The following is a 17,727-nucleotide window of genomic DNA, read 5'->3' on the forward strand; positions in this document are numbered from 1 at the left end:
ATTTAAGACGAGCCATTATTATTGTTGTTGTTGAATATTAAACCATGCAAGTCAAGGCGTGCATTCTCTAGCTCCAGCATATGTAAAGGGAACAAACTTACCTATTTTTACAAGTAGGTTGCAACTCTAATCCAATTCAATTGCATTCGTTTTCTTAAATCGTTTGTCTACTTTTAAGTTTATATCTCTAAGTGTATGTGGCCATGAATTGCATATTGTTATAGGTTAAACACTCTGTATATTAAATTAAGTGTTTAAATTTTACTTTGAATTGGTTTAAAGGAAAACGTCGAAACTTCAATTGTTTATTATTTGTTGCGGAGCATATGGGTTTTTTTTTCTTTCTTTTGGAATAAAGTAGAAAATAAGTTGTTCAGTCAAGAAAAAGAAAAAGATACATCTCATACGACAATTATGTGTTTGATCTTTTTTTTTCCTTGACGAAAGTAAATCCTTAATTTTTCATGTTTTCCAACCTCGTCATTCCATAGCTATACTTTTACATCAGATCAGTTCAACAAATCAAATTGCAAACAGGGTTTAGGGAATAAGTCGTAAGTTGCACAAGTGAAAAGTAATTACTACTCTTTAATTCAATTATCAAGTAACATACGTGAATCTTCATTAGTAAAAACCCTTATCAATACTTTTTTTCTTTACTCTTCGTATTTTCTGACAGGTGAGGTAACCACATGCTCATAAGTCATAACCAACATGATTTGAAATAGAAAAAGTAGCACAACTGGAAAAGTTAGATGGATTGAAAAACACGAGAAGCAGGTTATGAAAATAGATATAGAGACGTAAAGGCGTTACGTTGAGATGTTAAAAAGGCAAATCTAAGTTTGGCGGCCAGCCTTAAAATCGGTGCAAGATTAGGAGGCAATCAGGCCTTCTTGCCTTTTAGGATTAATCTTTAAGTAACATTCTAAACATTTTATAAATTAACAAACATTAAGATATGTAAAAGATATGAATGAACCAAACCTATTAAGACCAAGTAACTTTATAAAGAAAACAAGTGCACACAATGAGTTGAGCTCTGATTCAGACCTCCATTAATTGAAAACAAGACGGCCCCAAGTATCATGGTTGACTAAAATGAGAATACTCTGTTAAAATTACAGAACCTTCCCCCAATAACATCTATAACCTCATCTGTCGGCTTATACAGTACCTTTTAGGAGTTTTTGGTATCACTAAGATCTGAACTTAAATACAAAATCAGGCTGCAGTTTTTGCAATTACTAATAAACAAATCAGCAGTCTTCAGACATCATAGATAGCCCCCCGTCTGAAACCTTTCAGCCTGTACCTTTGAACTTCGCATCATATTCATAAGGTTGCTGCAAGAACAGGAAAAATATATTCAGAAAATCAAACTGTGTTTCATGTAAGGAAAAGCTCAGCCACAACTGAAACAAGAGCTAGGCAAAAACTGTCAAAACTTCATAAAACAGTTGAGCATATTCATGCTTCAGGGAAGTGAGAACAAAGTGCTTATGCTGTCAAAATTATTCCGGAAGTTCGCAAGCTGCCCAAAGTTTGATGAGTTGGGTAGGAGAATGTGAGGTCTAGTAATTATCACCGTGCTGTGAGTCCTTATTGGGGAATCTTTTATTTGTCTGAACTCACACTCCACTTCACAGCTACCTACCATTACTTCTCATGGAATATCTTTACAGAAAGTCATATTAAATAGAAAATATCTTCCCAGACATCAAAAAGCCACAAATAAAAGAGAAATATCAACCTACACAACAAGAAAACAGAATAGGAACAAGTCAACACCTTAAGAAATAGACTCATAGGGTAGAAATTAACGTTCAGCAACCACAACTGACACCCACCCACCCCAACCCACAAAAAAAAACACATTTCTATGCATTGGAAGAAAGAGATAAGGACACGAAAATGCCTGGAGAACTCGGACATTTACCAAGAAGATGGCTGAAATCGATCTGCCAGCAAACCATCTCTTGTGCATAGCTTGTTGAGCACGAGATGCACCTTCGACGCTATCAAACCGCAAGTATACGTAACCAGAGCTATTCCTGCCAAAAGATACTTCAAGAATCAACAGCTGAAGAAAATATCATTAATTTAGTAGCAAGCAGCCAATTGGAATAGCCGCTTATTAGAGGATGGTATTTGAGAGAGATTTGTCTAACAGGAATGAAGCACCAGCCACTTGTAAATCAATAGGTCATTTGACAATCAAATTTGAAGCCTTATCAGAGGGACCAGAACATGGCATTGTTTAGCTTGACTGCCAAAAGCGACTTTGGTCTTTTCCTTTTTCTTTTTAAAACCAAAAGCAACTGGGACAGCATCTCTGTGCTGCCAAGAAGAGCAAAAGGAAAAACCTACCCAGAAGTTCTCACAAACCAAACTAAAGGATATGCCAGGCAAAGGAATCAATGCATTTTATAAGTCAAAAGAGCTCAAAATTTGACACCAAATAAATTAACCACATACTTGTCCACATGGATGTGCTTGACCCTGCCATACTTGGAACACTCCTCCTTTACATCATCTTTAATATCCAAATCAAATTCTGGATCCGTCTGCAGCACATAGTTGAAAGATTAATATTATTGAAAAAATATAGAGAATAAGATATGCACCTCCCTAGCCTTGATGGTCAAAAATGTACTGTTAAATATGAAATTCCACGGGGATATGAACCTCGGTTGCAGGATCAAACATATTTTTTAATAGCAAACACTCGCTGGGAATTCCAATGGGTTCAGGAGCCATGGCAGCAATGACTTGCGTTGGGAGCATATTCGGAAAAGCTGTTGCCCCGCCTATGGGCATGCTCATCTGAGCTGGAGCTGCTCCATTAAGTGCAGGAACTCCAAGTGTACCTGCAACACTGTAGAGGAAAAGTTGAGCATTAAGTTTGGGACATGAAACATGGCTACGACAAAATATCCCCCCCCCCGGAAAAAGACAAGAACTCCCCAGAGAGCAGGAAAAAAAATCTGGCCAAACCTTGAAGCAACACCGCTGCGGTCCAACTTTGCCATAAGCATGGCCCTTGACTGAGCATTTAAGGCCTGGAATATAGACAAAATGATTCATATGAGTATGCATTTAATAATAGAGCTGGCAACAATTAGCAGCCTAAAGTTTTCTTCTGACAGTTCTTTCCCTTCTCTGTCTATATAATATCAGAGAGAATGAATTCATCAGATTTCTAATTTGCATTCATATTCAGAGTTGCCAAAAAGAAAAAGAAAAAATAAAATATAAATTTTCGTCAATTTAAAGAGAAAGAAGGAAGAAAGGAAAACTTCACATTAGTTATCATATTATTTACAAAATGAGCCTATTGCTTCCTGAGAAGCTTCAGAATGGATTAGCCTAAAGAAATACAAGTTCAGCTTTCTAATACTTCTACTTCCTAGGATGGATCAAATCAGATCACTGCTACTGAGCTGCTTTGAGGGTGGTTTAGTCAAAAATGGGAAAACTATGCATCAACTAGCTGAAAGGGAGTATTCGCCGAGTGTGCACTTAGGTAACCTAATTTTTTTTACACAGCGGTATTAGAAAGAATGAAGAATGATCCCATATCATAAACTCGTTCAGCTTTTGCACAAGTTCAACACAAGCTTCTGGTCACAAAAACTGTATCACATAGCACTTCCTCTATTGTAATTTTATATGATAACATTTGACTAGATAGTATAAGATATTAATTTGAGTCGTGCGTATTACACTAGAGGTAGCGTAAGAACATAAAAATGACGATCAAAAGTCTGTTTGGTATTGCAAACATCACATCGTTTAAAATTCAAATAGTAAAAAAAAAATGAACTCTCTAGAATGCCAATGCCAAAGTCAAACATTTTCCAACATCCCAAAATGAAAAGAGCGTCCTGTAAATAGTTCAGCAAGAATAGTTTCTTTAAAAACTAAAAATTTTCAGGAACAGCTAATATATTGTTTCTTAGAGTATGTAAAAAAACAAGAAACAACACGCACAGAATTCTGCTTTACAATATTCCAACACATAAAAAAGAATTTTCCTAGGAGAATATGATATCACTCATCGAAAACAACATAAACCAGATGAATAAAATAAGTCAAAGCACAACGTCCTAGCCTTTTTTTTGATAAGGTAAATTGTATTAATCAAAAGGGAGAGAAACTCCCGTATACAAGAAGTATACCAAAAAGTAGAGAATTTACATCAAAACATGATTCTCTACAAAAAGACGCCCAATCTTCTATACAAATAGGGGCTATATGAGTGCACCAAAAAGCGATCAAAGATAAAAGACTATTCTTAAGATGTGAAAAAGGAGACTCAATCCCCTCAAAAGCTCTCCTATTTCTCCCCCAAACTATCCACATGAGAGCTAACGGGGCGAAATTCCACGCCTTTTGCTTTCTTCTTTTACAGAAACCGGCTCAGCTATATAGCATTTCCTTTACAGTGCTTGGCATCACCTATTGAACACCAAAAATGTTCCGGATTGCCCTCCACAAAGCCGAGGACACGGGGCAATGCAACAAAAGATAATCAACTTCTTCCCCTGAGCTTTTACACATATAGCACCAACTAACAAGTGTAATTCCCTTCTTTCGCAGATTCTCAGCAGTCAAAATCACTCCCCTCGCCGCTAGCCATGCAAAAAAGCACTGAATTCTAAACCGTAGTATCCTTATGCGAAGCGCCCAATGGGAGACCCGTGGGAAGGGAGCCCACCTTACATCTGAGAACATAAGACAAAGCATCAATGTTAGCAACCTCACCCACAGGGAAAATCTCACACTTGCCGAGGTTGATTTTGAGACCTGATACTATCTGAAACCACTGCAGGACCTGCTTCAGGTAGATCAACTAATCCATATCGGCATCACAGAAAACCTGGGTGTCATCCGAAAAAAGCAAATGAGAGACTCTTCGGGCAATGGGCATCTCGATCGGAGTTGAGAATCCTCTCAAGAAGCTTCCGCCCGCCGCACGATCCATCATTTTACTCCAAGCATCCATCACTAGAATGAATAGCATGGGGGATAGGGAGGGGGTCTCCTTGCCAGAGACCCCTGGAGCTGCCAAAGAAACCACACGGGCTACCATTAACCAGGACAGAGAATCTGACTGAGGAAATGCAGAACTTGATCCATCCCTTCCATCTTGCCCCAAACCCCATCCGCATCATAATGAAATCCAGGAACTCCCAATTGACATGGTCGAAAGCCTTCTTAAGGTCCAACTTGCATAGTAAGCCAAGATCTCTATTTTTCCTTCTGGAGTCTACGAGATCATTTGCCACCAAAGCGGCATCCAGGATCTGCCTACCTTCCACAAACGCATTCTTAGAGGACGAAACAGACACGTCAAGAACCTTTTTGAGTCTATTGGAAAGCACTTTAGAAATAATCTAGTAAATGCTCCCCACGAGACTAATAGGTCACTGATACAAGATGCACCTTCTTTCTTAGGCACAATAGTAATAAAAGAAGCATTGATACTTCTCTCGAAAACACCATTCACATGGAAGTATTCAATGGCTTCCATCAACTCCCCTTGATGGTATCCCAACAGAGCTGGAAGAAGGCCAAGGAGAAACCATCAGGGCCGGGGGCCTTATCACCAGCACAACTCGACACAGCCTCGTGCACCTCCTCCTCCTCGAAAGCCCTTTCTAGCCACTCACTGTCTCCCTCCCCTATGTGGTTGAACTCTATTCCCCCCAAAGTCGGCCTCCAACTAACTTCCTCTTTGTATAAGTTCTCATAAAACCCCACTATCGCCCATTTTACCTCCTCTCCCTCAATCCTCACCTCATCCACAACTAAGGACTCTATGAAGTTTCTCCTTTGATTTGCAACCGCCACCCTTTGGAAAAATTTGGTATTCGAATCCCCTTCCTTTAACCATAGCGCCCTCGATTTTTGCGCCAACTAGTCTCCTGAGCTATTGCCAACTCGACTATTTCCCTCTTAACCTCCCCCAATCTCTCTTTCTCAGATTCATCTAACTCCCCCACCCCTTCCCCTCTCTCTAGATCCCCCAATTCATGCATAAGCTCCCTCATTTTAATCTCTATCCTCCCAAAAAAACTCTTTATTCCACCTAATAATATCTCCCTTGAGCAATTTGAGTTTCTTCGAAAGACGGAATGAAGGTGTCCCTGATACCCCGTAGCTTGTCCACCATTCTTTCACCTTGTCACCAAATCCTAGCACCTTCAACCACATGTTCTCGAATCGGAAGGGAGCACGCACCCCCTCCCTTTGCATCCATCTAGCAAGATAGGCAAATGATCCAAAGTCAGCCTAGGTAAAGGAATCTGCAACACATTCGGCTGGCATCAGCTCATCCCAGGAGGGCGATATCAGAAATCTAACAAGTCTGACCTTGAGTTGGAATCCTCCGCCCCCTGACAGAGGAAGATCAATGAGAAAGTGATCATTGATGATGTCAGAAAACTCCTCCATGGCCCTCGAAATCATACTACACCCTAATCTCTCCTCCGGGAATCTAATAGTGTTAAAGTCCCCCCCCCCAAGAACCCATGGAATGTCCCATTCCCCCATCATATTGGCCAGTTCCTCCCAAAAAAACACCTTGGACCCTTCTCCTACAGGTCCGTACGCTCCCCCAAATCCCCACTCCACCCCACTCACTCTATCTTTGATAAGAACTGCTAAAGAAAAAACTCCCTTCTTAATCTCCTTTACCTCCAAGCTTCTATCATCCCACATTAGAAGAATGCCCCCGGCACTTCCCGCTGCTGGAACCCAGTCATATTTTACCCTACCTCCTCCCCAGACATTCCTCACAATCACATCCGACAAAACTTCCATTTTTGTCTCCTGAAAGCAAACTAGGTTAGCACTCCACTCTCTAACTCCCACTTTGATGATGGCCCTTTTGTTTGGGTCATTCATCTCTCTCCCATTCCATGAAAGAATCTTAACTTCCATAAGAAACAATATCCCCCTTCTCCCCACCCCGTCTAACCGAGCTCCCTTCCTCCCTGTCACACACCCGGCCCCTTCTATGGTACACCACATCCCCTAAATTATTTTGGCCAACACATTGACCCAACTCCCTCCTTGCACCATCATAACAAGATTGTTGCCCAATCTCCCTCAACAGTTATGACACCCTATCTTCCTTCCCTTCAAAAGAAACACCTAGAAACTTCCCAAAGTTTAATAGTTTATCCTCCATCCAGAAAGACATATCCCCTCCTCCAATCCATGACGAGATTGGACAGGCATCTTCTATATGTACCCTTTCGTTGCCCCTACAAGAGGAATACAAGACCATAGCATTGCTAGCAATAGGAACTTTAGGTGCCGAAAGGATCTCGTCATTTCCTTGAGGGGTATCAATCTCTGAAATAGCACCCCGCTGCTACAGGAATGACCAGAAACACCAATAGGGTAACAGGTAGGGGTGTGCATTCGAATCGATTTATCGACAAATCAAATCAATTATTTGTTATCGGTTTATCGATATCGATTTATCGATTTATCGATTTATCGATTTCGATTTCGAAATTTTTCTTATCGAGTTATCGATTTCGATTTCGATTTTGTGCTCTTCGGTTTATCGATAACCGATAGATATACTAAAAAAAATTACCCTTATTCTATAATACCCTTTCCTTTACCCTAAGTCCCTAACCCTATTATTTCATCTACCACATTTAAGGAATGATCATATTTAAAGCTCAAGGGAATGAAGTTCAAATTAATGGAAAATAGAATTAGCCGTGATGATGTATTTTTATTTTTTATACCGTTGGAGTGTCGGTGGCATACATTTGATCCCTTACTTTAGTTTCGTTGCATGTGTTTGTTGACACAATTTTTATGTTATAAATGGTGTTCATCTTATTTTAGCTTCTTTTTGTCCATATTAGTTAGGCGTGTTTATAGCGATATACTTTCCATGGAATCCCGCAAATTTTCTTATTGGTGTAATCGATAACCGAATCGATAAGTCCCAAAAATCGATAAATCGAAATCGAAAAAATCGAAACCTTATTGAAACGATAACGATAAGCATATGTACAAATCGATAATCGATAAGTAATTATCGATAAGGGTCAAAATCGAATCGATAAATCGAATGCACACACCTGTAGCAGGAAGGAGGAGAGCATGGAGCCCTTGGCGGCATCTTAACTGGAAATACTGGTCCGGCACTAACATCAGATGGGGCATGCTCAACAATCTTCCCAGAAAAAGAAGAAGCTTGAAGTGTAGCCTCAACACAACTAAGCCCAGGAGCAGATGAGGGGGCGATGGAGCTGGGTCCATCAGAGGCGGGAGGCCGTGGAATAACAACACCATCTATAGCCGGTGCCGCCCCTGAAGCGGCATCCATCGAAGGGCGAAAGTCACTAGAGCTCGATGCAGAAATGCCACTGTGTGTAGCACCATTGGCAGAAGAAGGAAGAACGACTGTTCCCATATGCTTAGGAGCCTTAACAGACGCAGCTTGAAATAATCTGGGCCCTTAGGAGCAATTCTAATAGAATTGGGAAAAGCTGTTGGGCCCATGTGAGGAGGCTCAGGCCTATACTTGCTGAAAACTTGCCTAGCCCTAGGATAACTGGAAGATGACCGGCCCATTCTACCTTTCCAGCCCGCATCACTTACCCATTAACGTCTTTCCCTCCTGTTGAAATTTTGTCTTCTCCTAAAATCATACCACCCGTCTTTTCTCAATCTAACGTCTGATTCCGGCTTAGTTCACTAATCGGGTGAGCACTCCCCTCTCCTCAGAGACTGATTTCCTTTCCCCTCCCTTCTATTTGACCTTCCCTTTTCTTCCGCCACTATCTCAGGCATAAAGATAGGGCAAAATTCAGGGCTCAACCAAACCCTATAACTCAAGTAGCCATCTTCCACCACAGTGGAGACAGGGATTTTGCCCCCTTTCCTCACCACAATCCTCACTCGCGAGAGATCGTGTAAGCTGCAAGCGACATCAATAAAACCCCACAGATTTTCCCAATCTTCTTGAATAAGTCAAGACACCAAAGATGCACCGGGAGACCCACCATGTTGACCACCAATGATTCGCCGGTGAAACAAGGGTCTAGACACCCATCGTGCTCCACCCATCTGTCTAGCTTTAAGAAGTTCCCACTAAACCACCTATTTCCTCTTACAAGAATTTCTGAGGCTTGAGACTCGTCGACAAAACGAAAGAGATATTGTGTCCCCCAGTTGCGATATTTTCAGCCCGTCCTTGACACTCCATGCCCCTGCTGCTCAGTTCCTAACAGCCTCTGGAGAACCAACCTATTTGGAGAAAGACCCAATCAGACAAGATTTCAAGAAGCCCATGCGCCTGAGAGTGCTCCTCAAATAGCGAGAAGTGCAGCTCCTGCCCTACGTCAAGCTTTCGATGGCATCTTCCCCCAAGCTCTAGGGCTGGCCAAGAGGCAGCTTTGATGAAACTCATGTTTTCTAGTTTTCTAGAGAGAAGTAGGAGTTTCTCTCTGTAGAATCCATCATATTCTAGATGTTGCTGTCCCAAAAAAAGAAGTGGTGAGATCTGTCCGGAAAAACCTCAAAGGTTAGAAAAATCAGCAGTTAGAGCGGGTGAAAAACAGAACGAAGGGGAGGAATTTTCTGATATTGAACGGAAAGATATTCTGCAATCTTAAGGAGAAAGAAGTTTTTTTGGCAACTGACTGAAAAGTGATTGAAAACTGGCCGGAAAAATGCTTCCCGTACGCCGGAAAAAAGTAAAAGTGGTCGGAATCTAAAACTTCATGGATGGGTGGGGTCGGAACAAGGGGACGAAGAGGTTGTCCAAAAGAAAAAAGTTGATATCTGGCCTGAAATTGGCTCACGCGCCGGCGCATGGTGGAGGGCTCGCCAGAGCTTGGCCGCGCGTGTAAGGGTCTTGATAATGGCTCCATGTTATAATCTTTTCTTTTAACATTGACCTTCAGTGTTATGCACAGTAGGGTATGTTCATGGTTCAGTTCCAGTTTGGTTTTCATCTAAACGGAAACCAAACCAACTACGTCAGTTTGTTAACTATAGAACTAAACCAAAACAAATAGTCGCTTTTTCGATTTTGTTAGGCTTTTCTGTTTATTTTCACATGAATTACAAATTCATTTCATTGCTACTAGAGCTAAAGACATAATTTCTAATACGTCGGTATATGCTTAGCAAGAATCGAACAAATGGATTAACCTATTATGTATTAAAGCATCTAGATGTGAGAAACTACACCATGAGATATGACAATTATTCACTTTCGTAGATCAAACAACAACCTTGCATCCATAAATGTTTCCAAATTTATCTAATCTTAATGATTAGAAGTTAAAATAGTAAATAAATCATTCTTAAATAACTATAATATATAGAAGCATATGAGAACTCTAAAAAACACCATGAGTATGTCTATATAACTTTTTTAGTTAAATATAAGTAGATTTATAAAACAAATATTTATCACCATAAAAATTTAATAAATAATATATTTATAATACTCGGTTTGGTTATGCTCTTTCCTTGAATACTTAACCAAACCAAATGTTGTCTGTTTTTTAATTGAAAACCAAACCGAGTCAAAAGAGTGTCGGATACTATGTCAGTTTACTTTGGTTTGATTTTAAATTTCCACTGAAAACAATCCAAGAAATAAAAAAAATTCAACAACATAGGAGTGGCTAGTCCTTTTAAAACCTGCCAGGGCTATGACTTGTACAACTGCCAGGCGCCAGCTCCCCCCCCCCCCAAAAAAATAAACAAAAAAGTAGGAAGAGAGAGAGAAAGAGACTAGAAGCTATAATGATAATGCAGTAAACTAGCACATCACTTTTCACCGGTTATGTCTAACAGAAAGCTCCTGTCAAATGAGAACACATGAATCGGCCGAGAGAGAGAGAGACTAGAAGCTGTAATGATAATCCAGTAAACTAGAACATCACTTTTCTCTGGTTATGTCTAACAGATAGCCTATCAAATGAGAACACATGGATCGACCTTTTACCACCACTATCATACTCATAATTTCCGAAGTATCTAACCTACTTAAGGGGAAAAATGGCATGCAAAGTCCTCCAATATAATGATTTAAGAGCAAACTCACCAAGCCACCTCCTTCATCATCATCAAAATCTGCAGTTTTAGCTCCAGCATCTTGTACTCCGACATGTTCAGTAACGGATGAAACCTGCATTGAACCAAAAAGGCTAGTCAAGGCTCAGTAATACTTCCATCCAACAGTATTTAAAGAAGCAAGGTCTACAGAGACATACCTTGATGGTGCGACCCGCAATTTCAAGCTTGCCATTCAAGCTTTGAGCTGCCTTTGCATGTTCGAGTTGAGCAAACTAAGATGAACCCAAGTTGAAACATAAAGGCGTTATTAAAAGAAATAAAATAAACGAAAAATATATTGAAGAGAAACAGTGCAGTTCTGCTAAATACTTACTTGGACAAATCCAAAACCCTTACAATGCCCTGTTTCAGGATCTGTAGGTAATTGCACAAGCTCCACTGGCCCAAAAGCTTCAAAAATCTGAACACACAAGACATAATGGAATGCAATCAGAAACAGAATAAAAAACGCATAGCCATGTTAAAAAAAAACAAAGTAACGCATACCCAACTAAAAAAAAAGTAACGCATACATCGGTGTCTGTACCGGATAATTAATTTATCATTTATAAGAAGCAAAGAGCCCTAAGATGTCTGGCAGTTATTCTACAAGTTAAGGTAGATCAACATCACAGAATATGCACATTTAAGCCTCCACCATTATGCATTGCATATAACAAGGGTCTATCCTAGTGCTTTTGTTACTGTACGCAGATAAAGACGTCAATCTTGTTACCTGTCTAAGCTGTAACTCTGTCATGTTGAAATGGAGATTTCCCACATAAAGTTTTCTCTCTGAGGCAGCATTTGGCCCTGCCAACCCTGATCCACCACCAGACGCAGTTGACTGAACAAGGTTTTTTTCAGCTTCAGAAGGTTTTACCATGACTGGTTGGCCAAAAAGCAAGCGACCGGATAAAGCAATAGCCATTGGCACAGACATTGCATCATAAAACTCAATGTACCTGCACAGATATCAATAAGTTATTAACACAACTGAAATAACAGCATAGACCAGGTATTTAGACCACATCGTGGCAAAGCTGAGAAGCATAAAGAAATCTACTGGTTGGTGACAGAAGACATCCAGGGAAAGGACATGACAGCCCTAGCAATGGTAGTACTAGGCCATAGAACAACAATATATAACCAATGTCAATAAGAATAAAACCATGTCTGGAATTCAAAACAGGAAAAAAGGTACGGAGGGCTCAAGAAACCTCTCAGATTCAGCAGGGGTAAAAACACATACGGGTGGGTCCCACAGGCACATACCAGTAGCACTCAAGTATATGCATTTGCAAGCATATGGTTTAACATTTCATATTCAAAAAAAAAAAAAAAAATGCTCTCAGGACAATTTGTACTGATTGACATTTTACTATGTTTATAGTTGGTATATTATTATTTTTAATATAAAACTACGTTTACAATTGGTATATTATTTGAAGACCATATCTCATAACTAAACTTCAAATGATGCAATTTTGAGATTCAACTCAACTAAAATTCACAGTACTTGACACTCTAGATAACCCTTTTCCTTTTACAAATACAATTCAAATAACCTTTACTCCGCCACTATAATGATTTTAAGGGAAGTCAGAAATGCATATTAACAACAACGGCTCAATCCCCAACTTGAATCGGCATAAATCCCCATTTTCCATTTCGCTATGCTTGGACTTATTTTATTCCAAATCAACAACCTTCCTCTCTTACCGGACTTGGGACTGGCAATGTGTTAGCCATCAGAAATTCATAGAACAAACCAAAAGGAAAATCTTTAAAAACAAAAAAAAAAAAAAAAAAAGCAAAAACCTATATGAGAAACACAGTTTTTCTACCATCTGAGAGTAACATAGACCACACAGAAGTCAAAGGAACAAATCAAGAATACAGTCTGGCTGCAGAGCAGCAACTTTATTAACCACCATGGTAGATAAATCAAGAATACAGCCCCAATGCTACATCACATGGTTAACATTCAAAATGAAAGTGGCACTATCGTAATCCTTGAGACTTTAGGAGTACTATGCGAAGCAAGATGCATATTTACTTAAGAAAGAAAAGAGAAAAGAAATAAAACGCAAAATTTGCAGGGTGTAGAATTTGATTAAAGACATACCCAACTCCTTTAGATCGCCTTGAATTCCGGTCCATGATTAACCGCACATCCCTCACCTAGAAATGTAGAAATGAATGTCAAAAGAAATAAGATAAATTGAATTCAGAGGCCCTTTTGGTACTCATACTATAAACACCACAAAACCTGCAATAGGTCATGCATAAAATCATCAGTTATAACCTGATCAGACTACATTGTGCATCCAATCAAGTATAGAATCTTGAGACATGAGAAAGTAATTAAGCTACCTGATACAGAAGGCAGAGAAGCAGTTACTGCAACAGCAAGCAGAAGCATACAGCATGCACTAATAGTATACGGAAGTAGGGTCAAGCGAACAACACAAATCAATTTTTTGCTCCTAAACATGAAGTATCATATCAATTCTAGAGGACCACAAGAAAATGGAATTTTAAGACAAATGTAAACCAGCACACATTGATAATAAAACCACAAGTTGTCCAGCAGCAGAGTTTATGTACCGTGAAGCAAAAGGCGGGCCAAATTAACTAACCTTTCCTGCTTGTGAGAAGAACTCATACACATCCCTTTCAGTTGCCTTCAAGGGCATCTATAAAAAGTTCAGACCAAATAAATCAGCGAATGAACCTATTGATCAGCTAAATCACCTAATGCGAAATGCTCAGGTATGGAGATGAACAAGGCAGAAACAAAGACATCGAAACCTACCTGGTAAGCAAAAACAGTTCTCTGGTCCCTTTCTGGATCAGCTTCTGGTTCAATTTTTTCTTTCTTCTCCTTGAATCTCCTGTATAAATGACTCAGACCATAATGAGAATATGTATGGCACAGATCATAGCAAAAAAGTATCTAAATATGACCTCGTTAACCGGCTAGAGAGTTAGTGCAGACCCTCGCTTTCCCTATTTCACAATCCACAGAACATATTGAAGTAAACCAACCTTTATATCGCATTAATTTCAAGGATAGTAAAGAAAAGTATGAGGCTCTGTTTATAAATTTTAAGTTACATGTAGAAGGGAGAGGATTTTCATTTACATTATTGCACCTGCTACATTTGAACACAATCAACTACTATAAACCAAGTTTAACCGAACTTGCATAAATACATGAACATGCTACAAATTATATTAGGACATGATGAATCATCATCCTCTAAAATCTCCCTCATTGTGCAAAATGTTTCATCTTTATTGATTAGATAGAGTAGCTCCTGCAGCAGGAAAGATCATCAAGGGAAGCCCTTTCAAGAAAAATGCAGATAAAAGTTAGAAAGCTTCTAAAAGTTTTTGGAAAGGCTAGTTGAAAATGCTAACTTCATTTGTCTACTTGTTTATCTGAATATAACATTGCCTCTCCCTATAAATGCTCCAGGACCCAAAACGTGTTTTATCTTTATATCTAAAGAGATGCAACTAGAATTCCAACCTCCAGTGACACACATCATTCTCATTTAAAAAGAAAACAAGTACAAAAGGAGCATATTCTAGAAGATAATTTGAACTTTTGAAGCATCTCCAAGTATAAACTTCAAGTTAAGAATATGAATGCAGTAGGTGTTGTGACATTATTCGCGGTCCATCACCAAAATTTTGAGACTTTTCCCTGCTTTCACAAAAACAATCACATAAAGAGTTAATGCATTTTCGTCTCGATACAGAAGAAAAGGTTGAAAACTGATACAGCCTCACACCATATGCATTGCCAACCTAGAAATCCAATACATCATTTGTCAACATCTCACAGATGTAAGAAAAGTAACCTTAAATCCATCAATGCAAAAACATTGGAAGGATTCAAAAGTGAGTGATAATCTCAAAGGCCAAAAAGGAACTTAACAGACCTTATCATACTCAATACATGTGGGAATAAGCCACTTCTTCAATCAAGCCTTGAAGGGTTTCCGCATTGTTAGCCCATTAAGATGTGCAAAAAATCCATCTACGATTTCAACCCAAGTCAGAATATTACATCCTATATGGATAAACTCACACTCTTTTACGCATTTAGACTATTTCAAAAAGTCTCTTCCGTTTGAATCCACTAGAACTCAAAAACACTCAGCAGAGCGTGTTCAAACACATACTTAAACTGAGCCATAACCTGATTTTTCCATTTTTTAGGTCACAACAGCAGTCAACAGACAAGCCTAAATTTTTTTATCAAGGACGTGTCTAGTGACGTTGAAAGGAACCAAAAGACATCAATAACTAGCACAAAAGATAAATAGTGGCACCTAGCAATTCTACAAAGTAAAATTGAGAAATTAAGAAGATAAGATGCAAATACTGTTTCACTACATTAACGGCTATATAGTGGTAGCTGATAGCCACATTGATGTACATCGGAAAATATTCTCCAAAACTACAACTTGAACTGATAATTACTATCAACAAGCACTAATCCTTTTGTAATAAACTGAAAAGGTTGATATGCAGTTAACATAAGATAAATGTTAGTGTCACCTGCTGTCTCGAGATTCAAAGTCACGTTCACGCTCGACGTCTCTTGACAGCTCCTTCTCTCGCTCTCGTTCAATCCTGGAGCGACTCCGGCTCCTCCTTGACCCCTCCCTCTCTCTATTCTCCTTCTCCTTCTCCCGTTCCTTATCTCTCTCCCTGTCCCGATCTCTACTCTTCCTCTCCCTCTCTCGTTCCTTCTCCTTCTCCCTCTCTTTCTCCTTCTCCTTCTCCCTCTTCTCTCTGTCACGTTCTCGGTCTCGGTCCTTTGAGCTTCTCTCTCTGTCTCTCTCCGATTCTCGCTCCCTGCTCCGATGCCTCGACGACCTTTCCCTTTCCCTATCTCTATCTTTATCTCTCTCCTTATCCTTTTCGCCGTCGCCGCGAGACCTTTTGCTGCTACGGCGATCTCTATTGTCGTCCTGGGCGGCGTATTCCTCGCTCCCGTCTCTCTCCCTCCGGCGATAGGCTTTCTCGCTTTTCTCCTTCTCGGCGCTGCTGTTGTTGTTGTCTTTGCTCTTTGTAGAAGGACCACCGTTGGGCTCTTCTACAGTCTTCTCCAGATAATCGTACTCATCGAAGTCCATTTGAGGTAACGTTCTCTGCCGGACGGCCGAATGTTCGATGTTCCGCCGGTGAAGAAGTGCTGGTTAGGTTTTGACAGAAACCTTAGCGAACTTTCTGAGATTAGGGTTTTTTGATGCCTATCTGGAAATAAGCGTAGTACTATTAAAACTTGTGTACTTTGTTAAGGAAGATATTTTCCGGTCCGGAACCAAAATGTGGTTCTTTTGGACTCACACACACAAATAGGTGATAAAAAAAATAACTTTTTTATATATAGCGCCATAATACCTGGCGTCATATACTAACAGTAACGGCACCATTAAGGTATAGCGTCAGGTATTGTGGTGTTATACTGTAAAAGCTGACATGGCCAGGTATAGCGCCACAATACATGGCGCTATATATACATCATTAATGTATAACGCCAGGTATGGTGGAGCTATACATAGATTTTCCTGGTCCCACCAATAATTTGTGACTTCAATAATTCAAAAGCGTATAGTGTCAACTTTTTGGGCGCTATACCTATATAAAAAAATCCCGGCTAGCCATTTCCTATATAAAGAGGTTAGGATTGTATAGAAATTCATTCAAAAATTTTGTTACCTCTTGTTGAAACGTTTATTGTTCTTAAATTCTCCAGCATTTTTTCATTATGTCTGAAGAGCGTAGAATAAGAGTTTCATTATATTGGAGGGGGTGAGGTTGTGATGGAGAATAACTCCATGGGCTACAGTTTACCTGCTCAGTATCATGTTAAATTGCCACTTACAATAGAGTACGATAAATTAATATCGTTGTTATGCAAAAAACTGAGTGTGAGGAAACGTTCAGTGATACTTAAAGTAACCGGAAGATATCCGTATTCCGTCACTCTGCAAGGGGGTGCTTTTTACTCTGAGTTTAACATCGACGATGATGAAACTTTGAGTGATTTTCTGAGGACTCCGGACGAATGTCGGAAATTTCTTGTAATCATAATGTTGGAGATGTACGTGAAGGTCGAAGACGTTCCAAAAAACGAGGTTGTGCGTAGCAGAGATAACCCCTAATCATCGGGTGGTTATTATGGAGCAGTTTTTGCCGGACAGGTTTCGGATGAAAGAGTTTTCCTTGATTTAAACTTATCACCGTCGGCGAATGAGCAGCGAGAAAATAATTTATACTCTGCTTTCCATAATTCACAAGACGAGTGGTAAACTTCAATTTTCATTTGTGTTAATTATGTATATTTTTGGCGTATTGAATTTGTATTAACGCTCATAAATTTAATAAGGGATACCGGCCGGATATGAATTTTACAAGTGGCTCATCCGGTAGTCATCACTTAATTGAAAATGCCCATCATGAAATTTCATCACATTACGACTTGTAAGTGAAGTGATATAGCCATATGGAAATCATTTGTTAATTCAGTAGCTTATATTTTTGTTGGTTGTGCAATGAAAACGAGCAAGTTGAACCACTCGTACTCACTCAATT

The 17,727-nt window shown here is 39.5% G+C and overlaps 1 protein-coding gene across 2 annotated transcripts; it reads right to left on the reverse strand.

The window, feature by feature from the left end:
* Window positions 1-990: 990 nt before the first annotated feature.
* Window positions 991-16,400, reverse strand: LOC104224912 (uncharacterized). Of its 2 annotated transcripts, none has more exons than XM_009776635.2 (13): window positions 15,685-16,400; window positions 13,928-14,006; window positions 13,752-13,808; window positions 13,238-13,293; window positions 11,846-12,074; window positions 11,444-11,530; window positions 11,268-11,342; window positions 11,099-11,182; window positions 2,998-3,062; window positions 2,689-2,878; window positions 2,479-2,567; window positions 1,940-2,054; window positions 991-1,346 (listed from the first exon to the last, which is right to left on the reverse strand). In XM_009776635.2, the coding sequence occupies exons 1-13, from the start codon at window positions 16,263-16,265 to the stop codon at window positions 1,305-1,307; spliced, it is 1,749 nt and encodes a 582-aa protein (XP_009774937.1). In that variant the 5' UTR covers window positions 16,266-16,400; the 3' UTR covers window positions 991-1,304. The 2 variants fall into 2 exon arrangements, with proteins under 2 accessions (XP_009774937.1, XP_070030789.1); XM_070174688.1 differs by lacking the exon at window positions 15,685-16,400 and adding an exon at window positions 15,063-15,160.
* Window positions 16,401-17,727: the final 1,327 nt, after the last annotated feature.

The sequence above is a fragment of the Nicotiana sylvestris genome, chromosome 5, assembly GCF_000393655.2.
Source record: "Nicotiana sylvestris chromosome 5, ASM39365v2, whole genome shotgun sequence".
Lineage (NCBI taxonomy): Eukaryota > Viridiplantae > Streptophyta > Magnoliopsida > Solanales > Solanaceae > Nicotiana > Nicotiana sylvestris.

Coding starts and splice junctions, on each gene's coding strand:
- LOC104224912 (XM_009776635.2), bottom strand. CDS start 16,265: ATGGACTTCGATGAGTACGATTATCTGGAGAAGACTGTAGAAGAGCCC. Junction 2,055..2,478: donor AAGCACATCCATGTGGACAA/GTATGTGGTTAA, acceptor ATCTTTTGGCAG/GAATAGCTCTGGTTACGTAT. Junction 1,347..1,939: donor CGATTTCAGCCATCTTCTTG/GTAAATGTCCGA, acceptor CTGTTCTTGCAG/CAACCTTATGAATATGATGC.